The sequence below is a fragment of the Epinephelus fuscoguttatus genome, linkage group LG2 (genome assembly GCF_011397635.1).
Source record: "Epinephelus fuscoguttatus linkage group LG2, E.fuscoguttatus.final_Chr_v1".
Lineage (NCBI taxonomy): Eukaryota > Metazoa > Chordata > Actinopteri > Perciformes > Serranidae > Epinephelus > Epinephelus fuscoguttatus.
In genome coordinates, this window is record NC_064753.1 from 11,525,419 (window position 1) to 11,552,196 (window position 26,778).

A 26,778-nucleotide genomic window follows, 5' to 3' on the forward strand; every position below is an offset into this window, starting at 1 on the left:
ACTGTGTGCGTTACCACATGACTGCAGCTGTCTGCGGATGTTCAATGAGAAAAGTATGTCTGAGCCTTTATCAGGTCTCTTCTCTCAGGAAACCCACCTCACCAGTGGCTCCATTGCGGTGCCAGCGCTCCGATTCCTACATACAATAGCTGTCTATTTTAGGAAGGCATTAAACATGCGGCTCACTGCTTAGGAAGACATCAGGGCTGATTCAGCGGGTGTCACTTTGTTTGCAGAGCCATCCAAGATAGAAGTAACAGATAAGCACACACACATGCAATCCCATCCGAACAATGTGCACATGCAGAAGCAAATGTATGTCCACGAACACGCTCACACACAGTTCTTAAACTCTCATGAACACACACACACACACACACACACACACACACACACACACACACACACTATCTCCACCACCACCTACGTAGCATCTTGTGTGTTTCTTTTCAGTTGCATCCTACCAGTTGGCAGAAGCCCCCACTCCTTTTTCTTCCTTCCTCAGCCACCAGAAAACTAGCTTCCACTTCTTTTTATTTTCCAGTCCAAAATAGAAATATTACAGGCTTATCTGCATGTCCGCCCCCACGCACACATATGCGCACAAAAGACACACACATGGAGACACACAGACGCGCACTCCCTGTGGACATGCCTTCTTTTGTTTGCCTGTCAGCAACAAAAAAAAAAGATTTAAGGAAGAAGTGAAAGGAGGAGTGCTGAAGGGAGGGGAGGGGAGGCAGAGAGAGGAGGACTTATCCGCACTGATGGATGAAGTGAACACATGTTGTGTTCTGTGTCGCTATGTGTTTGAGAGACAGTCATCACTGTCACAGAGAGAGACAGGCAGAGAGGGAAGGGTGAACACAGTGTGGGATAAAAAAACAGGCTCTCTCTATGCTACTACGTTTTCATGGAGTAGTGATAATAATGTACAGTCAAACCTTCACTAGCAGAAGCCAACACATACATGTTTATTAACATCACAATACTCATCTGTTCATCATTATTCGTGATATAAACACTGTATGAGTCGATAATTATGCTTTATGTCACACCACGTGTGTGTGTACTGTAGGTGTGTGTTGGTCCATTACAGTGGAGCAGCTAGTCAGCAGATGTCTCCCCTTGAGGTATCTGCCCACTGACAATTACAGAGGAAATGGAGGGAGAGACTGAGGAAAGTGAAGAGTAAGAGATGGAGAAAACTCAAGAGGGATAGGGGAATAAAGGGAGAGAAGTGGAAAGAAAAGATGGCCTGATGAGAATAGAAAAATATATGAAGGGTGGAGGGGGAGGAAGGAAGATAGGCCAAAAATGCTCTTTCTGTTGTCCCTTCATTGCCACTTTGAGAGGAACATCCCATCAGAAGGAATGAGGGTGGGAAAAGAAGAAAAGAGGAATGGCGAGTGATAGTTACATGTATTCCGTACCGGCAAAGACATGATGAGATGCCTTTGGGTGTGCTTGGAAGTCCCGCTGAGTAAAAACTAGTGTGTGTCTATAGTTCATCTCCAAACAGCAATTCATTCCTTCCTTCCTGTGGTCTCAGCCACAGCTCTGCCTCTACCTCTGTAGCAGCTTCAGGCCTTTAGATCACCATATTGAAAGAAACCGCAGGGGGCTTCCAACAATCTCTCCGCTTCATTCTCTGTCCTAACAGACACACACTGATCACATTTATTCTACTTTGCACCTCCCCTCTTCCTCACCCACATTCTCTAACACAATCGGACATTACTGCAGAGAATAATGTAATTGAGTGCCTGTGGGTGTTACACTTGTCAAGGACATTGAAGCAAAAGAAAGCAAACAAAAATGTGACTTATATATTATGTTAGCTAGAAGGAAAGACCACCTGAACATCAGAGAACACATTCACAAGAACAAGCCGAAAGCGTATTGCATTTTTAAGAGCATGGCTCATTTCCAGTTCGATACAGCAAAATGCAGAGCCAAGCAGTATTGCTGAATAACATCTCAGTGTGTTTAAGTACTGATGAAATGGCTTTACAAATGGACTTCTCTAATCAGAACAATAATTAAGACATACCATCCCTCAATAAACAGGATACTCCTAAAAACGCTAATGACAAAATTCATCAAATTAAGTGTTCAACAATTTGTACCTGAAGCACATGTATGCATTAGGAGTTGCTGACTTGCTTTCATTTCCCTACATTCCCATATACTGTAGTTAGTGTCTTTGGTCAACGATGAAGTTCATTGTCAGGCCATAAAATCTGGCAGAGAGGGAACAATCAATCAAGGGCACCTTATCTGCTCTTTCTCACACTCACACACGACCAGCAAAGTCACAGCCACACTTTATAGTCGCATGGGATTTTTTTGTTTGTTTGTTTTGATGGAAAAAATGTATCCATCATTATGTAGAAAATCCATATTTCATGTGAATAAATAAAGCAAGAGGTCATCTTCTCTTGCCTGTATCAGCACTGTGAATCAGTGTAATGTCTAACTGGTCTTTGAGGTCTGCTCTACCAGATCTTTACAATCATTAAATTATTTACAGTAATGTATATCAATATCAAGAATATACTGTTCACTACTACACTGTTCAAGTATTCACTTTTATCTCTCATCCCTGAGTATCACATATACTGGGGAGGTTATGGCATATCACCATGTTAGTGATACTTCTGGCATCATTAGATGATCTGTATCTAATATCCTGTCTAGGAAAGCAAATACAAATGTAAGTAAATACACTGAACGCATTGTGATTGGAATGCTCAAATGTATATTGTGATAAACCATATTGCTGTCTCAGCCAACTTTAAATGTAGTCTGAACAGTGTGACCACATTCTTAAAACAAATCTTGCCCAGCAATTTAAAAGGTTATCTAACTTACCTCTGTCTGCTAGTTAAAAGAAGTATATCACTGCTGATATCTTATCAATACAAAGAAGCAAATTCTTTCGAAATTGGTGCTACATAACCTGAGAAAACAAAGAAAGGGGCTGTGGCATTTGCTTTTGCTCAAGAGGTTGAAAACTTACAACTACCAGAATGCACTGCGCCGCACCAGACCCATAAACACTCCTGCTGGTGGGTTCACAAACTCTCGTATTACTCTCTATCTCTCTCTGTCTCTTTCTCTCAGTTCAATTCAAAGAGCTTTATTGGCATGACATTTCTTGTGTGTTGCCAAAGCACAATTACAATTTAAGACAGTGACAATTCAAAAACAGTTAACAACAATGTATTATTACAACTGCATAGACATACATTTTGAAAGAGAAAAAATGTTATGAAATGAAGAAGTAAATAAAAAAGGCAGAGTGCAATCTGTGATGAGAGGAACTATATGTTGTTGTGTTGGTTGTCTCTTAGGCTGTGACAGGTGCTGACATATCTTGCTGCATCCATGGCGCTGACACTGTTTTCTCCAAGCACATGTTGCATTTTAGTGTGGTCAGAGAGTGTGTCAAAATCCTGGAGTTTATATTTCATTTTTGTGAAGAATTTTGTTCCGATGTCTTCGTGTGTGCAACATTGTAGCAGGAAATCTTGCTCTGTCTCCACCTGTCTCTGAGGACAGAGCTGACACAGCCGGTCTTATGTAGGCACCCAGGTCTGCCTGTGTCTACCAGTCTCTATGGCCAGGCTGTGATCACTGAGTCTGTACATAGTCATAGTATCTTTCTCAGTTTCTGATCTGTCACAGCAGTCAGATAGTCATCTTGTATTGTCTGTTTGGGCCAAATCGCATTGAAGTTTGTGTTGGGGTTTTTGTCGTAGATGGCCAATAGTTGATGTAGTTTACTTTTTCTTTAGCTATAATTTGCTCGAGCTGGATTGTGTGAGGGTTGTCCTGAGGCCTTGTGCTGTTAGAGGAGGTGAGCCTCAGGACAAGCTGACCCCTGTGGTGGTGGCAGGCATATAAAGTGTGGAAGTACTATATGTAGTTCAAGCAACAGCCCAGAGCCAGCGAACATTTTTCACTGGAAAATGACAAGGAAGTTCTGGGTGCTGGCAAGATAAAGTTCATTTACACATACTACCCACATGGTTATGATACAAAGCTGGTTGAAAATCAATATCCTTTTAACCTGTCCAGCTAAGGTCAGAAGTATCAGCAGTAGCTTGTAAGTTTTCCCTCACAAAAAGTGATTTGAAAATGAATGATGGCCATCTATGGCATTTCTTTCCTTTGAACTGGAGCGTAACGTTTGTTTACAAGTTCAACAGCACCACTTACATAATTTGCATATTGAGATCAGATCACAGTGCAGTTTAAATCTTTATTAATAACAGCTGTTTCTATTATGCATCCAGATACAGAGGACATGTCAATATCAGGTGTAGTTTATGTACTGTGAATGAAATCAGGAGTAGTTGAGTCTGTCTGTTTGTAGTGAAAGAACGATGGTGGGACGCAGCTTTCTCACAAACGGTCCATCAGTGTGTGAGTGACCCCAAGTAGCCACAGGGTGGCCACAGGGCAAATCCCCTGGCTCTGTGGGTGGCAACAGTTGATTAGCGTTGGGTCTGTTGGTACTGTTCTTTTGTGCTACCTAATGTTGACTATGGTGTCTGAAGACTAAAACAAAGAAATTCCTAAACAGTGACTAATGCCCACACAATCACTGCAGGAGCTGTTACATTGGATCAACAACACATGCTGCATAACCATTTTCAGCACTGTACTATGCTAGCATTGTTTTGTTTTACTTTTTAAAATATCCTTCAGTGTTGATGAACTTACCACCCCCTTATGTATATATGTTTTATCTCTGCACGTCTGTGTGTATTTTGGTCTCTTGTTGACATGCCCCATTTATACACATGCACAAATGCAAAACACACATACCACCCCCACAAAGACCAAACCAGCTGCCTACTGTTGCTGCCCAGACAGTGTAAGGGCAGCCAGTGTGAGCCAGACAGCTTCCCCCCAGTTATCCCAGTCAGCCGGTCAGTCAGTGGTCAAAGAGGTGACAGTGACAGCAGGTAGCAGTGTCCCCGCCCTGCCCAGCAGACACAAAGACATATGGTCTCACTCCATCTCTGGCTCTGGCTCTGACTCTGACCGCCTCTTTCCGGGAGCAAACCATGACCTCATTTACACCTGCTGATGAAAAACAATCTGTATCTGGGTATTTTGGATAAGTACATGTCAGTGCAAGGTGTATTTGTACATAGTTACAGATGCCATTAACCACACATAAAGGCAGCATAGGATGGACAAAAACATGGTTAGAAATGTCATTATAATATGTGGAACAACATCACTACCTGTAAAAAAAAAAAAAAAAAAAAAAAAGTCATCACAGTGAGCTGTTACATCCTCACTCTACCAGCACATCTTTTGACCCCTACACTCAGAGTGTGTCAGTGGACTACCACCTCCCCAGCTGTATTGCATACAACATGGATTTAAAATATATTTCATCCCAGTTGCTAAGCAAAATGTTGTCATTGTATGTTTCAGCAAACCACTGATTCGTTATATTTGCACGTTATTATGTAGCAGATATGTTGAAACTTTACGGTTCAACAACACTGTTGTTAATATGTTGTTAGGTTTACACACAAAATGTACTTGGTTATGGTTAGGAAAAGATCACGTTTTGGCTTAAACACCCAGTTTTGGGGGCACAAATTGTGGCAGGAAAAGCAGCGATGTCATGGTAAACAACTGCTTTTCGTTGCACTATTTCTGCCAATGGGCAGCCACAAGACACCCACGTCTAAAGCCTGAAATGTTGATGGAAACACACCACTGGCTACTACAATAGACCTGCACCTACGGCAATGACAAACAGTGGTCTGCAGCTTTGCAGGCGTCTCGCTGAGATGATATGATGGTGCACAGGCACCATTCTCTCCACTTCTCAGTGACAAAGTCAGATTATCTTCTATGTCACTTAAGTAATGTTGATGTGATACTTTTGAAACGTGCAAATGTAACATATCCGTTGCCAAAACATACAATGCCGACATTGTGATTGTTGACCAGGCTGTATATTGACATTAATGCACAGGATGTAAATGAAATTGTTGTAATTGCTTTAGTTCTGAAAAGCGTAATCATAAATTTACATTCTGCATCATGTGAGCTTTGTGTCATTGGGCCTAAATGATTAGCTGGACTGAATAAGTGACCAGCCACCTTGATTTAGACACAAAGTTGATGACCAGATTGGTGGAAACACAAAGATGATGTCCTGTCAGATTTTTTAAAACACATGCTATACAACAAGGTTGATTTGTGGAACGCTCATTAGATAGCTAGAGTAAAGACTCTACCATTTAAGGAGCAGTTCAACATTTTGGGAAATAGCTTATTTGCTCTCTTGCCTCAGTCACTAAGATGGTGCAGAGGCTTTCAGACTGAGGTGTGCCTCCCCAGGGTGGTGTTGGAGAGTTGAAGGTGGGATGCAGAGGGCGGCACTGCATGAGGTAAAAGGGACAGGTGCATGCTGGTGTTCTGAAAGCAACAGGAAGTCAGTTTGTAGTTTGTAGTGAAGCACTGTGTGCCAGATTGCTGTAATTTGTATCAAAAATGGTTGCATCGTTTATTGAGAGTAAACATCCATGAAGCTGCTCAGAAAGCATAGAAACACCCACGGGTGCATCCCAAATAGGAGCTACTAATACCTAATTCCAAATGCTGCCAAAGGCAATGTTTCTTTCAAGTAACAAAGAAGGTGGTTGGGGTGGATGGCGGGCGTACAAAGTGCAGAAACTTGACACCGGAACCCTGGATTTACCTCCAGACTTCTGTCTTAGGTGAAGGCAACAAGGCAACAAAAGCACTTTAGTTAAAGTTAGGGAAAGATCATGATTTTGGTTGAATATTAATTAAAAAAAAAAAAAGGTAATAAATAATGATAATAATAAATAAAATACTGCAGCCATTACGGGTGGATACTGCATTGCAAGATGGCCTATTTTGGCTGAAAATAACTGAAATATGTTGTCAGTGGACATTTTGCTGATTCGTTCAGTGTCAACATTTTTATTGATCAGCAGATTAATCAGCAACAATTTCCTTATTATGTATAATGGAAAACAAAATTTGGTCGTCTTTATGTATTTGCTGCTAAGTTCAAGTTAGTTTTATATAAACGTAATTTCTGGGAGACGGGGCTGCCAAAATACAAACAATTATGAGGGTGCAGTTTTTCTCAGATATAATCATATTTCATTTCCAGTATTTTTTTGGAACAGAAAAAGTGTAAATGGGTGGAATATTTCAGACATTTCATCACCTAAATATACTATCAGAACATACATGTAGACCCATACGCAAAGCTACAATCACACAATTGCCCAGGCGGAGTAAAGCAATACTGACCTAACTTGTATTTTGCAGTGTGGTATCCATGTGCTCTTCCCGCCCACTCCTCCACTGTTGAGACCCATGCTGTCTTTCAGTGGCAGTTCTAATGTGATAAGCATTACAGTCATTATATCGCTGGCATCATAAAAGCCATTGCTTCATTACACGCCTGTTTTTTTTTTTTGGGTGGGGGGGGTACATTTTATTGCCTTAGACAGCCTTGTTGTCTGTCGATGTTACAGCACCTCCCCACATCCCCCTGTAAACCCCACCACCTCCCACCTCCACCACAGGCCGCCCACATTTTAATTTCTTGGCCTAATGAAGCGGGAGCTCTCTCCGCCAAGTTGAATCAATGGGAGTCTGCAAGCATGCCGTCGCTTTTTCACTTTAGTCATCAGCAAAGCCGGGAGAACGATTTAATGTCGGGGGTCTGTGTCTGTGCCCCTTCTGGTTTTTATGCTCATTTCTATAAGCATGTTCCTGTGCTTTGTGTGTGTGTGGTTGTGTGTGCATACGGGCGTGTGCATGTGTGTGCATGCAGAACACCACAATAAGCTATCTGTGCACAGGCTGTGTTTCTCGCTGTTTGATAAAAAGCTATTTGTATGCGGGATCCTTCCCCTCACTACCATTAAAGGTATCAGATTACCTCGCAAGCACAAATCCCATCATCGTCTTCATCTCCATTAACTAGGTCATTTGGATCCCTGCGCTAACACACTTCCACGCGCTCAAACTCAATTCGGTGTTAATATGTTGACATTTGAACCAGCGAATGTCAGTACGGGGTTATTTAGACTTAGGAGCGCTCTGTTTGACTGGGAGGACATTAGGCCACTGATTAATCTATAGACACGCACTTGACATTATTCAAATACTCTGTTATATTTAGTGATTAAATGTCAAAACTTCCACAGCCACGAGGAAGGAGTAACTGCTTCATGATTTATTTAAGTTGCTCCTCTGTCAGGTTGGCTATTCATTGTAGCGGTAGCTTCTCAAATAAAAAATGATTTGATTAGATTAGAACCTTTAATATCCTCACGAAGGCCCATATGATTTCCTGCAAGTTCACCACACAATACCGCTGAGCAATAAAAACAAACACAGGGGAAACACTGTCTCATCTCACTGAGGAAAAATGACATACATTATTGTTTTTCTGCTCAGCTCCATTGAAAAAGGCCAATTTTATCACTTCCACTTTTGCTGTCGAGCTTTGCGATATCATCTGTACCACAATTACTGTAAATCTTTCATCAGCTGCTTTTGTTCTGCCATATGTTCACACAATATGATCATCACATATCGGTGTCATTAGGTAATGTTTGAGAGACACAATCAAACGTCTTGGCAGGAAACAACATCATGTATAAATTATAGCAAGGCAACCATGACAATGCAACAGTTGTGTTTGATTTGACAGAGTTTGATTAGTTACTAATATTGCAGGCTTAATCTTGGCCTGATGAATCCTGCTTGATTAAGCATCTCTCTATCATATGTGTGAGGGATTGCATGCATACAAGTAATGCATGCATATGTATAGTTTTTGTCTCATCATTTTAGTGTCTGTTTCCTTCTTCTTCTTCTTTTTTTCTTAAAAAGGCTTTCTTTATTTTATTTTATCTACCAGCCTGCTCTGCTCCCCTTCTGGGCCGTCTTTAAGATATTAACATTTATTTATAGGTTAAAATGTCATTTCCAGTTTAGTCAGCATTAATCATGCCATCACAAAGCCTACAGATGACTCTGTTTAACCCAGTGCATGAGAGACATTCTGCGTGTTTGTGCGTCTGCATTTTTGCAGTGTTGACTAGATGCTGTTGGTATTCTCTGTGCTGTTCCTCTCTCCTCCTCTAATCAGCGTTAGAAAGAGGCAACAGACAGTACACTGATTGCCTCAGGGCCAACACCAGCACAGTGGTCTGCTGATAAGCCCGCTGGCCAGCAAAGGCCTCACTCTGTCCTGAGAGAGAACGCCATGGCAGTGCTGAGCACAGACCAAAGGACTCCAGCGTAAAGATAACTCACCAGTGAATTCATTTGCGTGGTGGACTATATGCCAAAAAAGATTGAGGATGGAGCTGCCATTTGAAAACATGGCCACCTGCTCTGAGAATAACTGCTGACATGGGAACTTATGTGTATTTGATACTTATTAAATCAACATGTTTTCCCATTTCAAGCTTATCCTGAATGCGTATTGTTATACATTATTATTTTTTACTTTCAATGGATAATGGACTTTGGATTGAAGGGAAGTATCATTTGGATTATAAAGCAGTGCCCTCTCTTCAGGCTATGAGTTATTATTTCATGACCTATCAGTCATTTTAGATGAAGACCTACAGTAGACAAATTCATTCATACTTACACGTCTTCTGTTTTCTCTCCTTTATTTTATCTTCTTTCTCTCATACCAACCATTTCTTTCTCCTCTTCTTCTGATTGGCCACTTTCAGAGTCTGCTCATCTTTTGACACAATTATGTGTGCCCATGGCATTTTTACCAGGGGTCTAGTGGTTCCACCTCTTGAAATGTGTCCAAATATACATGATTGTGTGCGGGACAGTATACCATTATGTGCGCCTATGTCTAGCATTGTGTTTACTGGCAGCAGCCTCTCTGGTCTTGCTCTCTCTCTTCACTTCTCTCTGCCAGCCACCACACAGTGGTCATTTCCAGCACTCCCATCCACTCTGGACGGCAGTAATCAAAGCCAAGCTTTACGCCCATATGGCAGGCAGTCAGCCTCTTAAACCGCATTGCAACATCACTCAACGGTCATTTAATGAGAGCTTGACTGGGCAGCGTTGCATTAAAGCTACAAGCTCACTCTTATCCTCTGAAAAATATTCAACCTGGGTTTATAACTCCCCTGCTTTTATGACACCATCTGTATGTAGAGAAGCATAATCACTGTTGTCTGCAACTCACTACTGATCACTAGAGTTAGTGTCGAAATGTAATGACCTGAACTACACTATTTCTACTTAAAAGAATACTTGACCCCTAAAATTACCATTTGTGTTTCAGTTACACACCCCTTTTTTTTTTTTTTTTTTTTACAAATTCAACATCGCCAAATGACTCATACACATATGGTCATTTAGGGAGTGAAGTTTGTCTATGAGGCCCTAAAATAAAAGGTTCGACTTTAATTTGATTTTTCAACCAATTTAGTGTTATATTAAAATGTGCTGCCTTACAAAATAAAACAGCAGGAAAGGTTTTTGTGTCTGCCAATGGCTAGATATGTGGTACACCATGTTTTACTGCTTGTGTAACTGGTGCAATTTAAAGTCATTACAAAAAGTTCTTTTCCATTCAGTAAAACAAAAAGTCATTAAGCAACTTAAATGAGACAAATGTTCTTAATTGGAACGAATAGGAAAGGCAGGAGTTATGCTGCTCTGTTTCATACATTTTATTTTATTCTATTAATCACACTTTGAACTACATGAGGCTGAATGAAAGATGTTTGGGTGGCTTGGGTTAGCAATGGTTAATCAGATGTCTTCAGTGTATATAAGCTGGAATAAGTCTTACTTACCTTATCATTATTGCTTTGGAGTGAAGAAATCAATGCTAGTCTCCATGGAAATTGTACAAGACACCTATTCCTTGCCATTCTTTATCCACATCATTATCGTGACCTACACCCACTGCTACCGCCGCCTGCCACCCCTACAGAATGTTACCTCTACATCAGTACCTGTGTTCACATAGTGTGCACAGCTGGTTTGTTGGAAACTCACATCAGTGACATCACGGCTTGTGTGATAAATTTCAAACTAATTGGTATTAGGCCCTGCTTGTCTTTTTCAGACATGCTGGTCGTATTAAGAGCAATTAGAGGCAGTCCTGGTGAGTGTGAGTGTCTCTCTGGTGACTCCCCCCTGCACCTGCTCTCTCTGTTTAACATTCATGAATAGTTTAAACCTCCAGCATCTGGCCCCACGCCTTTCTAGGATCCACACTCACAAACTCTCTCTCACACACACAAAGGAATATAAACTGTATTTTTCTTTATATCTAGAAAACCAGAGAGCAACAAGAAAAGTTCCATTAGAGTTTGATACTTTTTCACATGTATGCAATGAAAATCAACTAAATTTCTTCAAATTAAATGTTACTGTGATAATATTGAAGGAATTATAGCCTGACTGATTTTTGAAGCCAATGCTGTTATTGATATTTGGGAGTCTGAAAAAAATAGTTAATAGTCAATAGTAAATATTTTTTAACATTAACACATAAACAGCAATTTTGATATGGATCCCTGACAAGAATTGTGACCAAGATGCATGCGAAGTGGGATATTTTACAGTTGAATACACAACACTAGCAGATCTATTGGGTGAACAAACTATGTAACTGTGGCAATCTTTCTAAATGACCTCAAACCTAGATCGACATTTCTGTCCTGCAGTATCTTGCCTGACTGCTTTAATCCATCGAGCTCTAATTGGCATAGGAATTTTTCATAACAGCCTCTTCTTTATTTATGTTTTCCACATTTGCTTCCCCTTGAGACAGTGTTGAAATATTTTACATACATATACTATAAGAGACAGCATTTTGGTTATGGAAATTGCAAGTGTGTTTGAGCGAGGGCAGCAAGAATTTTGCAGGTACTTTGTCAGAAATGTGCTCTAATGTTCTGTTTTCTTTGTTTCAGAGAAATGTTGATTCAACTCTATGGTCATTTTGGATGCTGCAGTTTGTGATGCTGTATAACTGTATTGTGTGATACCGACTGGTGTCTCCATTATTGTCTCCACCTCTTTTATATCAATGAGGGAAGACTAATAGAAACACCTCTCTTTATAATGCATTAAAATTCAGCACCACCACAAACTACGTGCTGGTCATTCAGTTGAATCAACACCTCTATGAAAAAGTTTTAACAAGAATTGAACCAAATAACCTTCATAAGGGTAGAATTTATTGCAGAGCAGTTGTCATTAGACTGCATTAGCTTTAGCTGTGTATACCCAATAAACTAGCAATGAAGTGCATATCCCAGACATGGCAAGACCGGAAAAATAATTAGACAGTATTAGTCTAATAAAAACTGAAATTATCTGGTCAATCGGGTGCACCAGTCAGAAACAATTCATGGTCTGAATAGTGATACTTGGTACTCATGAATTGCCACTCATGGATAGTCTTTGGAAAATGAATAGGGATGCTAATGCATCCAGAAAAAAAGAGAACAATGTTGTGACATAAATGGAGAGTCAAGGCTTTAACCATGCTAGTGTGTTGATGCAGCTGCTAAGTGAAATAGCATTCATATTAAGTGAGAGGTGATAATGGCCTCAGCAAGGCCTTTTAAATCGCTGTCTCTGGCGTGCTGTTTGTTGTTATGCAGTTTACTATGTGTATCTCTTTAGTTTGACTGTTTCCTTCCACATGAATCAGTCAGTAGTAGTATTACAGCAAGTCCCCCTTGAGGGCCCTATTACGTTGGCATTGAATTGTCAAGATGAGGGAAAGATGCATCGCTTGTGTTTGGTTAAAATTGTAGGAGGGCTTCTTCAGTATCTGTGTCTGATGTGTAAAAAGAATGGCATTAAAGGTAAGACTGCAGGCTATGAGCACACACACAAAGCGCCTGATTCTAAAACCCAGCTCTCACGATATGAATTTTGTTAATTATGTAAATCAAATTTATTCTGGTTTCTTTGATTATCTTTTGCTTAGTTCCATTTAGTTCAGTCATATTTTGGTAAGTTGATTCTCTTTCTGCTAGACTTTGTTTCAGGACATTATCCCCACACCAAGGAGAGGAGCTGCTAAATTGACTTGAGCACCTAATCATAAGTCAATTTTAGCAAATAATGTAATTTGCTTTTTACTTCTCAAGTAAATGCATTTCTTAAAGTACTTGTGAAAAGCATTGCCAGAGTCTCAGTTTGCACTCAGGGTACTTTAGATTAATTCAGCTAGAGATTTCTTTTAGTTGGGCAAATTAGGAATGAACTTCAGTCATATTATAATTATTTGACTTAAGCGTTAAATGTTTCACATAAAGTCATTTTGGAACATTTTTAGTTGTTAAAGTGCTCCTGTAACTAGCCGGCTTGAGACAGTAAGGGAGGAGTTAAATTGAGTGCTCTAACTGCACTTAAAAGGATTGTTGGGGATATTGTTGGTAATGTCAGTCCCCAGAACCATTGCTCTCATCCACAGAGGCATGCATTTGCTATCAGTTTGAAATTGTTTTTTTTGTTTGTTTGTTTGTTTGTTTGTTTGTTTGTTTTGTTTTGTTTTTTAGATTGTCATAAATTCAAGGTATACTGTGCAGGATTTTCCTAAAAAAATGTATAGACTCCCACAGAAAAATCTGAAAAAATGGCAGACACAGTGGTGAGAAAAATGCAAATAATGCAAGGTGAAATGCTAAACAAAGCTGGGACTGGGCTTCACTTTCACTTTCAGTTGTAATACCATTTACAAACCTTAGCCGATAATTCTTGCATAATATACCATTGGGTTAGATTCTCACGTTTTGATTTCCATTACTTTATTTACATTGGAATACAATGTGTGAGCACCTTGCCATGCCATGAGCAACTTTGATCCGAGCCTGGCACATGGTTTATCCATGTGATAGACATGGCATGGAAAAATCTGGAAAACATATTGAAGGTTTTAGCTCTGCCCAAACTGCACTGTTGTCCTGCAAGTCTTCATCTGCGAAATTCACTTTTGGCTTCCTATTTGCGTCCACTCCCTTCCTCAACCCCCTGACAAGAAGTACAAGAAATACCAAATCTAGATGTAGACCAGTGTACATTACGCTCATTATCTATTGTATTTTGGAGTACTTGTCTGCCTGCCCAGACCTACCAGATGGAAAAAACATGCATTACTATGCCAGTGTGAAAACAACACTGTAGCAAACAGTATGATCAAGTGGAAACACAAGATAACTGTTTAATGACTTTAATTTCAAATTGATTCAGTTTGCTTGAAATCTACTAAAAAATTAATTTATTCAATTGACTTTTTCTGTTTACTGATGGAGCAATGCACCATTTTTTCACCGCATTCGCTTTCACAATATTGATACTACTTTTTACAAAAAGGTTTTACAATTCAGTAGAATATGATTTAAAATTAAAAATGACAAGGACTTAGTTTTTGTACTGCTCATCTGCGGTTTCTTTTAATTATTTACCCTCCTGTCCCTTGTTTTCATTATGATTGTGTTCAGTTTTTTATCTGAAATTCTGATTGATGTGTAATTTGTTTTGGATGTTGTTGCAGTGGGTGACAGTACTGTCGGATTTCAAGTGGAAGGAGACAGTTTGGAGCTTTGTGCCAGGGAATTCCAACCAACCCCTGGCCCTGCACTTTGGGGACTACAACCTGGATGGCTTCCCCGATGCCCTGGTGGTCCTCCGCAACACCAGCGGCAGGTAGGAGAAATGTTTGTTGGTGTGGTGATCTGGAGAAAAAAATACTTGTGTTTAAGGATGAGATATGTACATAATGTTTTTGTTATTATCATTTCAATTTGGATTATACACACAACAAGGAAGCGCAAGTTGTCGTGCCTCCAGGACCTTATTTAAGATAATGTCTAGTAAATGAATGAGATATTTCTGAAATTAAACTAATCCTTGCTTGGCAGGGGATCCCTTGGAATACTGTCAAGTAGGTCCCTGAACCCCATTCCAAATAATCATTTCAGTACTATGCCTCACTTCATGAGCCATCAGTGCAGAGGCAAACTGATTCATTGTGTCCAGGGGTTGCACACGTAGCACACACTTACATGTAAATGGCGTTTGTATCATTATTACTGCGGTCTCAGGAAATCCTTGTCATGAGAATCATGTATTTCATTCTGATCCATACCCTCTTAAGTCTTATGAACACTCACTTCATTTGTTACCCACATTCGAATATGTCATGTAACAGTCCACATTTTGATGAGATTATACTAACTATAGTATTCAGTGGAACACAAAGTGAAATTGATTGGAACCTAATAATAACTCAAGATGCATACTTAAATGGCTTATGTAAATCTGTTCAGCTTCAAAACTATTTTTTTCCAAAGACACCACATAGATGGATTTACTCATTAAATTCCTGTGAAATGACTGTGCTCGCAATGACTTGTTCTCACGCTGGGGGAAAAAAAAATATTGCCGCATTGATATAAAATATCAAACAAAGTAGAGCAGGGATAATGAAATATAATGATTTGAATAAATACAACTAATTTGGGATATATGTGCTAATGCTGATCCACATAGGCTAATTTGATTTATATAATACATAGATAGATTATGTATCCAAAGCCAGTGGAATTGGTTTTTGGTACAGTAGGTTATTGTCTGCAGCACAAAAACATAAATGGACAACATCAGCTTGTCATGGTGATACATGTCAGTGGTATGTGAGAAGGGGGCTAGAGGGAGGACTTCAGAGTCCTTGTGGCTAAGGGAAACAAGCTGTTTGTGAAGCGTTTTATCTTAATGGACGGTGACCTGTAGCACCTCCCTGAGGGAAGGAGCTGGAAGAGGCGATGAGCAGGATGTGAGGGGTTGGAGATGACCTTCTTTGCTTGCTTTAGAGTTCTGTCCCACAATACTGAAATAGAGGATGTGATGATGGACTCAATGATGGCTGAACAGAACAGAGCTAGAAGTTGTTGCTTTATCTGTTTTTTATGAGGCTGTGTGAGAAGGTACAGCCATTGATGGGCTTTTGCTGTAGTTCAGTGTCACTTCAGGTGTTTGCTAATGGTTGTGTTCCATGAATTTAAAGGTCCCATATTGTGCTCATTTTTAGGTTCATGCTTGTGTTTTCAGTTTCCACCAGAGCATATTTAAATGCTTTAATGTCTGTCTGAATGTAACTGTGTTCGCCCTCAGTCTGAAACGCTCCGTTCTAGCACCTGTCTCTTTAAGCCTACCTCCCAAAAAAGCCTACTCCACTCTGATTGGTCAGTTTTTCCAGGTCTTTCCGTTCTGCACCCTCTGCGTCTCTGTAAAGGCACTGTAGCTGCACTTTCTACCTTTATGGACCGTTTTTCTGTAATTGCATTGCTAACACCTCGGGTCCCTGTCAGCTGATGTCATTCACATACATTGCAAAAAATTCAAACAGGAAATACAAAGGGACCATTTAGAATGTTTATGTTTCAAGTTTGAAACACTCTATATGTTGTAGTTGTGACATCACAACTTCATTAAAGTCCTGACGGTTTGTTTAAAGGCACACTTTTTGAATATAGACTGTGTGCCCTGTGGATTAAGTGTTTTGGTACCTTCAAGTCAGTAATGAGTTCCTGGGTTTTAACTGTGTCAGGTTTGAGGTCATCGATTGCGTACCAAGTGACAGCATGGGCCACCTCACTATGGTACTTGGTTTCATCATTATTGGAGATGAGTGCTGTAACGGTTGTGTCATCTGCGTATTTAAGTGTTTCCACAGAACTGTCCTTGGATGTAAAGTGAGTGGAGTAGTATACAGTGAGAATAAACAGGGAGAGAGAACACAGCCTTGATGAGCTCCTGTGCTGAGGGCAAGAGGGTGTGAGGTTAGGTTATTAAACTTCAGAAATTGTTTCTGCAGTCTTTACCCATTTAACATTACAATCTTTGAAGAACAACTCCAATCCTTGTACCCACAATAGCAATATTTTCAAAGTACAGAAGTTTCCAAAATTAGAATAATTAAATCTTCTCATTAATAAATCATAAGATATCAGATGAAGCATAAATTAGGCATAAATTAAAGTGACACCATGACATTTATTACAGTGCAAAACAGTCTCTTGCTGCAGGATATGGAGCTGTGAAATATTTTGCATGGTGTAATAGGAATCTATGACATTGTAGTGAAGAAGTGATTACCATCCAGTTTACTAGAGCATGAACTGGGAGAGACAGCTAAGGTGAGTGTGTTCTTCATCTTACGGACATGGCGACTGATAAGCCAGTCTTTTTAAAAATCACTACAGCATGTGCTAGGACAAAAGCACCATGGACACTAGGCTGTGAATGTGTGTGTGCTGAAGAACCTATGTGGATTATCTGGCCTCAGAGATGAAGATAAGATAGCTGAAGGGGTCAAGGCTGTGATTTTCTGTGCATACTGATTGTTCTAGGGGTGTGTATATGTGTGTTTGAAAGCTTGTGTCAGAAATAGTAAGATGTTGGGTAAAAGCTTCAAAAGACTTACACACACATGTACATGTGAACCCTACTTTCTTGTCTAGGCTCTATATAATCACCAGTAAATCCCGTCGGGCTTAACTCTTTGCAGTCACCCTCATCTAGGAATGACTTCTGTCTCACCAGCTCTAATCACACAAGCTATGGCTTCTCTGTTTTTCCCTCCCTTCCTCCATTTTCTTCTCATTTTAAGCCTGAGCAGTGTAATTCCGCACTGGGCGGTGGACGTTATTACAGATCTTCCAATACAATCTGACCCAAGCAGTAACATTTAAAAGCACATCATCAGCATACAAAGGAGGGACCGGGTGTGGATGAAGAGATGAAGAGAGTGCAGGGTGGTAAGAAAGATGAATGGTTTAAAGGTTAGAGAAGTCTTTGGATCTTTCCTGGTTTGAATCCCTGAACCCCTAAAAACAAGACCTTTAAGAACCATCACTAATGTGCCCCAATTGGTGTCGGTGGTTTTACTTGGAAGTTCTCTGTGTGTGCGCAGACAGCATGGAATTTAGTAGTGTTCAAGTCAGTGCGTGAAGTCACAGTAGTTCTGATCTGCGTTGCTTCTTTCGAGTAAAGGCACAAAGTTTCACAGGTCCTCTTTGAGCGATTGGGTGTGCTTGTTTTTGTTTTTGCCCAGACATTTTATCAAATGCATCCTGTCTACTCTCCCTGCTTTGGATTCAGCCGCACTCTGCACTTCTAACCAATGCTCACTGCTTACCAAATATTTGCTACAGCCCACATCTGATCTATTTTAACTCCCCCTCCCGCTCCATCCTTCTCTTTCTTATTTTCTCCTTCCTCTCCATCTCCACTCCTTCTTCCATCCAAGTAGTTATTTATAGCTGCTTTTCAGATAAAAGTCCTGCCAGTCCGTGTCACTCCTCCTCCTAGCAAAATGAATGCCGATTTATATGTTCAAAATAGCAACACTGAAGGAGTAGAGGGTGTAAGATGAGAGAAATCGAGTGGAATCGAGTGGAATGAATAGAACAATAAGCAAAAGGAATAAATAGAGAGATGGGAGGTCGTTTATGAATACATGAGGTCATTCTGTGATATAGCTCAAGTTTTTTAGGCATGGCTTTGACAAAACCATTGATTTGCTTATATTACCTTCCAAGGAAATATTTGTCTTTTCAGTGCTTTTTTTTGTTTGTTTGTTTGTTTTAGCGTGCTGGGCTTATTGTTCTATTTATAAGACCTCCTGATTTGTAGTAAGCCTTACGAGTTATGGTATGTCTATGAAGTTTCTGTATTTGATGATGTGACACTGTTCTTTTGCCCATTCATTCAGTTTTTGCCATTTGAATCTGGGGGTGGAGGCAGCAAACTAAACCGAGTCCAGACATCCCTCTTCACAGCTATGACCTCCAGCTTTTCTTCTTGGGTGCTACCAAAGCGTTTAAAGACCACATGTGGCACAAAATTCTTCCAGGGTGTTCTTGGTCTGCCCAGGGTCTCTTCCCATACTGATAATCAGAGTTCACCCTATCCCTTACGGTGGCCTAGACACACTGCAAAGGGAAATTATTTTGGCTTTGTAAACCCATTCTTTTCTGTCACTACTCCGAGCCATAGGTGAACAATGGAAAGCAGTAACATTGTAAATTGGAAGCCTTTTGTCTTCACCACCTGTCAGTGATGCTCCATCTTAGAATTTGGTACTGATTTAGTACTGATTAAATTTAAAGTCTAATTTTCTGTAGAGTTTGTTGCTACCATTAATACCAGCTACTTGCTGTTGTTGCCGTCTAACACATCACTGAGTGTTTTAGTGTAACTGCAGAGAGGGTTGACTTACTGTTGAATGCTATGAGTCAGAAATAGGCAGTAGTAAAACAAACATTTTTTTAATTATTTGAAGTCATTGATTATCTCATTGACATGAACTACAAAGTTATTACCTTGTTTTTGTAACCAAATAAACACACAAGTCTGCATTACTGTTACAGTAGGGGGATAGATTAAGGTTGGGCAATATTATGGTATATACCAAGCGACAATAGACATATGTCCACCAAGAGAAATTGCAGTAGGGCCTCTACTAGAGGTCAACCAGTTTATCAGTTTGGGCATTTAATCAGTTATCAGCTTTTTCCTGTTCCAGACGATCGTTATTAAATCAGTGTTTAAAAATCCAACATCGATCGACTTCCAGTTTCTGCGGCAGGAGCAGTTCACAACAGGTTTTGTATCAGATCAGGGCTGGATTATCACGTTACCTTTTGATTCCACAGATCCAACTGCCTAACAAGGTTTCATGATTTGGGCAGAATTCTTGTTTTACTCTTTTGAGTCTTTTGTTTTAAACTCCAGCAGTTTCAAATAAATGAAGAAAATGATCAAATGTGATCAATTACAGTATGGTTATTTGAACTTTTTCTTAATTGAATTTACAGGTTGTATTGTGATGTATACCATAACATGAGGGGTCAGCCTGTATATGTGTCCTCGTGTGTTGATGTTTCCATGTCTGCGTAGTGTGTAATATCCATCGGCAGCTCCTAAAAACTACACTCCTCAGGGTCCACATTATACCCAGGTCACAGGACAGACGGTGCCTCCAGACTCTCTCTCTCTCGCTCTGTCTCGCACACACACACACTCACTCAGACGAACATTGTTAAATCACAGCAAAGAATACAAGGCTCTTGCTCCCAGCTGAAAGGAGATCCTATAGGTGTTTCAGTGTTTGCAGAAAAGCAAGCATTTGGGATGTTATGGAGACAAGAGGCGACACAATGAAAGAGACAGAGATATAGACTCTGAAAAAGAAGAGTGGTATGAAACTTAAGAAGGGGAGATTTTTTTTTCTCTTCCCTTTTTGTTATTGCTTATATCAGTGTGAGAAACTTTTTGCAGGAAGCCTGATGATGAAGTGTAGTTCTTTTAGGTGCAGATGACACAGCATGGCTCTGCACAACATATACCACTTATGATCCAGTTTCTTAACTCTCTCCAGGCAAGACACAGACTGCACAGCTTTCTGACTATTCATGTACTTTTTTGCTAGGCCTACTTTCCATACTGGCTTGTGCTAAGTAAAACAGTTTCTTATGACATGTACTAAGTCGAAGTTTGTCTCACATACACACACACACACACACACACACACACACACACACACACACATTTGACACCAAGAAAGCTCCTGAAATCTTCATCCTGGACGGCTGCATTTCTGCAACAGTTTTAATCACAGTTATTTTTGCTAAATACCGGTATTGTGTTCTTGGTCATGAATGGCAGTTACTTTTGAATATACCCCTATTCATTTAATTACCTCTAATTGTCCAGCAATAACATCATGCATTGCAGTTGCCATTCAAGCCATTTTTTATATAGTTATTGATATTGCTACCCAAGAAGACATTACAGCTACATCACATTACAATTAACATTATGATTTCAATAAAATGAATAATGGATAAGTTTTTTTATTTTGGATAATTGGATTAGTAGCATTACTGCTTTGCTGAATTACAGAAAACAATTTGTGAAATGATTGTTTAGAAAGAAACTGTATATGAATCACCCACATGATCTCCTCATCCTCTTGTCTCCACTGGCTGATGAGTTGCAGCCCACAAGCAATGGACAGTCATAGAACAGAACAAGGTGCAACTTCAACTCATATTAATGGTATGATATCACAACAAACAATTTTGCCCAGCAGTATTTTTTTTTTTTTTTTTTTTTTTGCATTTAACAGCGGGTGTCTGTATGTATACCTGTAGTGCAGCTGAGTGGGCCGGCTGAATTCTCTCAGCACAATAAGTACAGTAACAGCAATACTGAATTAATTATTAAGATAGATTTCAATTTTGTAGTCCTTTTTATCAGTTATAATATACAGAGTTGGATTTCATTGAGGAATTAATTTGAACATTTAAAAAAACTGATGGAAAGTTTTTAATTTACTAATACCACTAAAGTGATGGATAAAAAGTTCAAGTCACATGTGTGATAATGTTTGGGGTTTTTTTGTTTTTTGTTTTTTTTGATGAGGGGTCATTTTGTGTCTCTTTGTGGTTGTTTTGCCAGTTCTTGTACTTATATTTTGTCTCTTTGCAGTTCCTTTGCATCATTTTGTGCCTCTTTGTGGTCATTTTGAGTCTGTCCCCAGTCACTCCATGTTAATTTGAGTGACAATTTGCAGGGAAAAGCCAACAGGGTGCCTGACACTTCGGGGGGCACATTTAGTAATATTTCTGTGGTTACAATGACGAGATACATGCCATATTTGCATGCAGTGTTTTTACCATTTCATCTTTTTGATTTGTGTTAGCTACTAAGCAAGTAATTAGTAAGTGTTTTGCGAAACTCTTTATTTGATAAATGTTGCAGCAGTGCACAGCGTCTTGTAGACAAGCAAAGTACAACAGCATGCAAAGTGAAGTTGGATTTCCCCCATCATACTTATCACTCCCTCCTTTTTTACTACTTACTTCTGCAGCTTCAACAATACTTGTCATGTTACCATCATCAGAATGCAAATTATCAGTAAGATGCCTTAACAAGTGTCACAGCTTACAATGGCATTTGACATATAACTGTAGTTATAGAGAATTTACCACCTGCTGCTGCATCAGTGCAGTCGAGAAATAACATCAACCACAGTTCACACTCACACTGCTTGTGTGTGTGTATGTATGTGTGTGGTTAAGGATTGTATGTGTTAGCCACCAGGCCTTATAGAATGGTGTTATCCTCAGCAGTAATCATGTTTTCTCCACTTCACTATAACGCATCCATACACTGATTAAAAGGCACATGGGTCAGCTTTAATGTGCGATCTGCTTCAAGCGACTCAAATATAATTACATGTGCGCGTGCATGTGTCTGATGTGCACATTAGCATGTGTTTCTCAAGCAATCAAAAACAACAGCCAGATCACCTTCCAGGCAGCCTCCCTTTCAGCCAGATCAGCACTACACCAGATCCAAGGCTTTTTAAAGCCGTCATCATCCACAATGACTTTTAACCTCAGCAGATGACCGCGGGTGAGATGAGAGCGACAGATTACAATGGGCCATAGATACATCATTGCCCACTCAGGCACATTCACACAAAGACGATGGTTTAACACCCTTCTTGTCTTTGTGCACATGTTGAGCCTACTATTGATTTCAGAGGAAATCTGCAACATATTTACTCTCACGGTGAAAAAAAAGACTCATGGTCAGTGTAATTGGGACTCTGCAAACATATTCTTCATACCACATTCTGCTTTACAATAAATACAACATATATTTTCCTTACTTTTAGGTTTAAATAGAATAATTTTCTCTTCCTGTAAAAGGTGCATTTGTTGCTTTAGCCTCAGGGTATAACCAGCATGTGGCAACCAGCCTCTGAGCAGTATTTCATTCCTCTGTCACTCCCACCATATGAAACCATCAAACTGACAATTTTCAAGGTGTACGAGTCAGTAAGCATAAAGATGGCATTGCAATGACAAGCTCCCACCCTTCTTCAGAGACATGACGGTCATCTCACCACAGCTGGAATTGCTTTGTTTAAGAATCTTGGGATTTGTATATGTTGTTTCCTCATGGCTATAAATCAAGCAGCTAGAATACTGATATAAAATGTATCAGTATTTTTTATTCAGAAGGCTTCCTGGCAGCTACAATAGATTTTTGTCACTTGCAAATTCCATTGTGGAAGAATAATTCATTGATTTAATGCTTGTCTTACTTATTTTCCAGGACTGCCTTGTTGTCTCATGAGGGCTGAATAATTAAGAGTAATCAATAATGTATAACTTGCTGTAGTGAAGGTTTTTTGTAACATATTTTCCCACTCTAATGTTGCCAGAAAAAAAACCCATCTTGATTGCCAAGGGTGGGGAATATTTTGCCCATATGGACCATAGATGAAGTTAAGTATTTGTGATATTTTTAGAAACTTCATTGTGTTTCAGTCTATTTATCACAGACATTCATGTAGCTATGGAAACACATGTAGTTGTTTGTGTATCACTGCCACAGTGCCTAGGCCTGACAATGTAATGCATAAATGCATATCACTATATGCGCTGCATATACTGTATATATAAACCATGCAGCTGGTTTATTTGGATAATACTTATCAACCCAAATAATTTCCAGACTAACAGGGGGCGGTTTTCCTATCTGTCTTTGTTTTCATGTGGTTTATGCGATCTACAGTGTGTGATGGCAACCAGTCTTAAAGGGGCAGTTCACTCCAAGGTCAAAGGTCCATTTTTCCCCACTCACCTGCAATGCTATTCATCAATCTAGATTGTTTTGGTGTGTGTCACTGAGTGTTAGAGACATCAGCCATAGAGATGTCTGCCTTCTCTCGCATAAAATGGAACTATATGGCACTCGGCTGGTGGTAGTCAAAGCACCAAAAAATACATTTGAAAAACTCAGCAGCAGTGTCTCTCTCCAGAAATCATGTCCCAGTTACTTGAGTTAATCTACAAACCTTGTCGTGCAGTTTCACATAGGAACTATTTTCTTTCTACCAAACTACATGAGTAGAAGCATGCATCTACTCATGGATGAGAGGCAAGATGTAAACATTAATGCTGCGGCCTTGGTTGAGCTGTAACGTAAGCTAATTCAGTGGTGCTAGCTGAGCTGCAGTAGATGCATGCTTCCTACTGCGCTGTGATATGTTTTTTGGGCATAGTTTATTCGAAATCAAAAAGTTCTTAACTGAAACTGCTCACAACAAGGTCTGTCTGTATTTTGGCACTATTAGCACCACAAGCTGAGTGCCATCTAGTTACATTTTGTTGGAGAGAAGGCAGACATCTCTACTGCTGATACTTTCAGCACTCTGCAGCTCACACCAAAACAATCTAGATTGATCAATAGCACTACAGGTAAGAGTATAAACTTGTTTTTTGTTTTTTTATTCTGGGGTGAACTGTTCCTTTAAGTTAACAGATTGGTAAATTCCCCAAATAAATTTGGAAAAAAAGACCTGTTCAAAAACAAAGACAAACATATTTCTGTTTAGACCAGGATTGATTATTCTTTTCCCCCAAAAGTGGCAGAAATGTTAAATAGGTTAGAGAGGCAGTATCTCCTGATGTTTGCCTCTGACTGGCTTTAGAAAGCTGCTTCACCTCTGCTGCTGATTAACACTAACAGAAACCTGACTTTGGGGTGATTTTAGGACACTTTGCCTCACATATATTAAACAAATACACGCATTTTCTTACCTGCTTAAATACTATCATAATATACCAAAGCTCTTAATAATACAGTGTCTTGATAGATTAAAGGATATTGACTCTGTAGGGTCTTTCCAGAGATCAACAATAATTTACATAAACATAATGTTCATTGTGGCACTGTAACCACTTAACAATGACACTAAAATGAATATGCTTTAGAATCTTTTTTTTTTTTTTTTTTTTTAGCAATTTATGCACCTCACCACCCACATCATGTGTGGAGGTGGTGAGGCCCACAACAATTTACAGCATCTTCTGTTTGCTCATGTCAGTATACAAAGGGTATTCATATGCGCCGTTGTGTGGACATGTTTACACGAGTCACTTCTCCCCATGTGCTGTGCTGTTTCATTTGCTGAAGTGTTAAACTCTCCTCCAATAATGAGGTATGTGGAGTGTTTTTGTTTGGTGTTTGTATTAAAGTGAAGAGCATGGCGTGGGCAGCAGTTGGCAGCGCTGCTTTCCTCTGCTCTTTTAGCTCTGACCAGCTGATGTCAGAGAAAAAATGCCGATCGGGCCTTAAAACCTCCTCTAGGCTTTTAGAGCTAGACGCTACCTATTGCGCACACACACACACACACGCACACAGGACAGATCTTGACTGTTGTTGGAGATGGCAACCGCAATAAGGAAAATCGAGTTTCTGGTTTGAGTATATGAGGCTATGTTGGATGAGAAATTGATATTACTTTCTCTTGTGATATCTCCATGCAAAATTGCAGCTCTAGACGGAAGCTTTTGCGGTTTAATTGTGATAGAACTTGACTTTTTTCATGACAGGTATACTGCTGGTGTATTGTATATCTGCTGAACTGAAAACACTTTTCTCTGTTAAATACCACATCAAGTCACACATTGAGCCCAAAAACGCAGAATGCCCCAGCAAAAGCTCTTTGTTTAAACCTTCCCATGATATTATTTTTAAACACACGGACACATGTGATCCTAATGTCTAGGATTGATGTATACTATACAGAGACACAGTGGAAAAAGTCTTGCAACTAAGAATATAGAAGGCTTTGCAGAAAATATTGACCATGTGCCTGCTCTCGCATTGTAAGGACAGAAACACAAAGGACAGCAATCAGACTCTTTCTTTCTCCCTCATTTTGTACATCAAAGCCATACTGTTTTCCTGAATGCCACCAAAAATGCTCTCTCCATGGGAACACACAACTGCCGCCATTCAACATAAAGATAATGGCTCCTTCTTGGCTCACCAGTTTACTTTGAAAATTAATTAAATCTCCCTTGTTAAGGTTTTAGGGCTCTCTAAGAGACTGAGCATGAGAGGATTGTATAGTATATGCCTGCTAGAGAGAGATGGGGACAACATGTGTTGGCAAATGTGTGTGTGAAATACTGTAATGTCTGTGGAGGATGCTGCATGAAGACAGGGAAACAGGGAGACGGGATACTGACGGTGCTATGAGCACACAAACCAGGAGTGTAAATAATTCAACAACAGGTGTGTGAAGATACTTCGTAGTCTTGTATTGCAAGGCCTGTGTCCATACAGTGTTTGTATTATGCCAGTACAGATGAACAACTTGGCAAACCCATGATTATTTGAATTTCCAAAGCATTTAGATTTGTCAGGGGCAGCTCTGGGTACTCTCTTACATATTAAGCACACTTCAAGTTTTCCTCAAAGTTTCACATTAATTTAGCCCAGAACAAGCAGTTTTAATTCTGAAAACACCCACTCAGTAATTTTATTTATGCAGACAGATACACACTAGACAAGTAAATGAATATTAAGATCTAAATACTGTTATTTCACCTGCTGCCTCTCCAAACTACTCAATGTCAGTAACAACCATTAAAACTAGGCATTGTAGATAAAAATGAGGCGTAATTCTGCAAATGCAAATTCCCCGTTGGACCCTACATTTACTCAGAAGCTGATTTTTAATGCAAGTTGAGTTTAGGAGAAGTTTGACAATGTTTCTGTTTTTTATACTCTGTCAAATGTAAATAACTTGTATGAGGTAATGTGACATGCACTGTGTTTGTGAACCAGCCAATCACAGAGATG

General features: G+C 39.7%; 1 protein-coding gene across 1 annotated transcript in view; it reads left to right on the plus strand.

Annotated features, from left to right (window-relative positions):
• Nucleotides 1-26,778, plus strand: part of itfg1 (integrin alpha FG-GAP repeat containing 1) — a 181,890-nt gene that overhangs the window by 62,088 nt on the left and 93,024 nt on the right. The window contains exon 10 of the mRNA XM_049602359.1: nucleotides 14,597-14,748. Coding sequence (XP_049458316.1) covers nucleotides 14,597-14,748 — 152 coding nt within the window. The remainder of the gene's footprint in view (nucleotides 1-14,596; nucleotides 14,749-26,778) is intronic.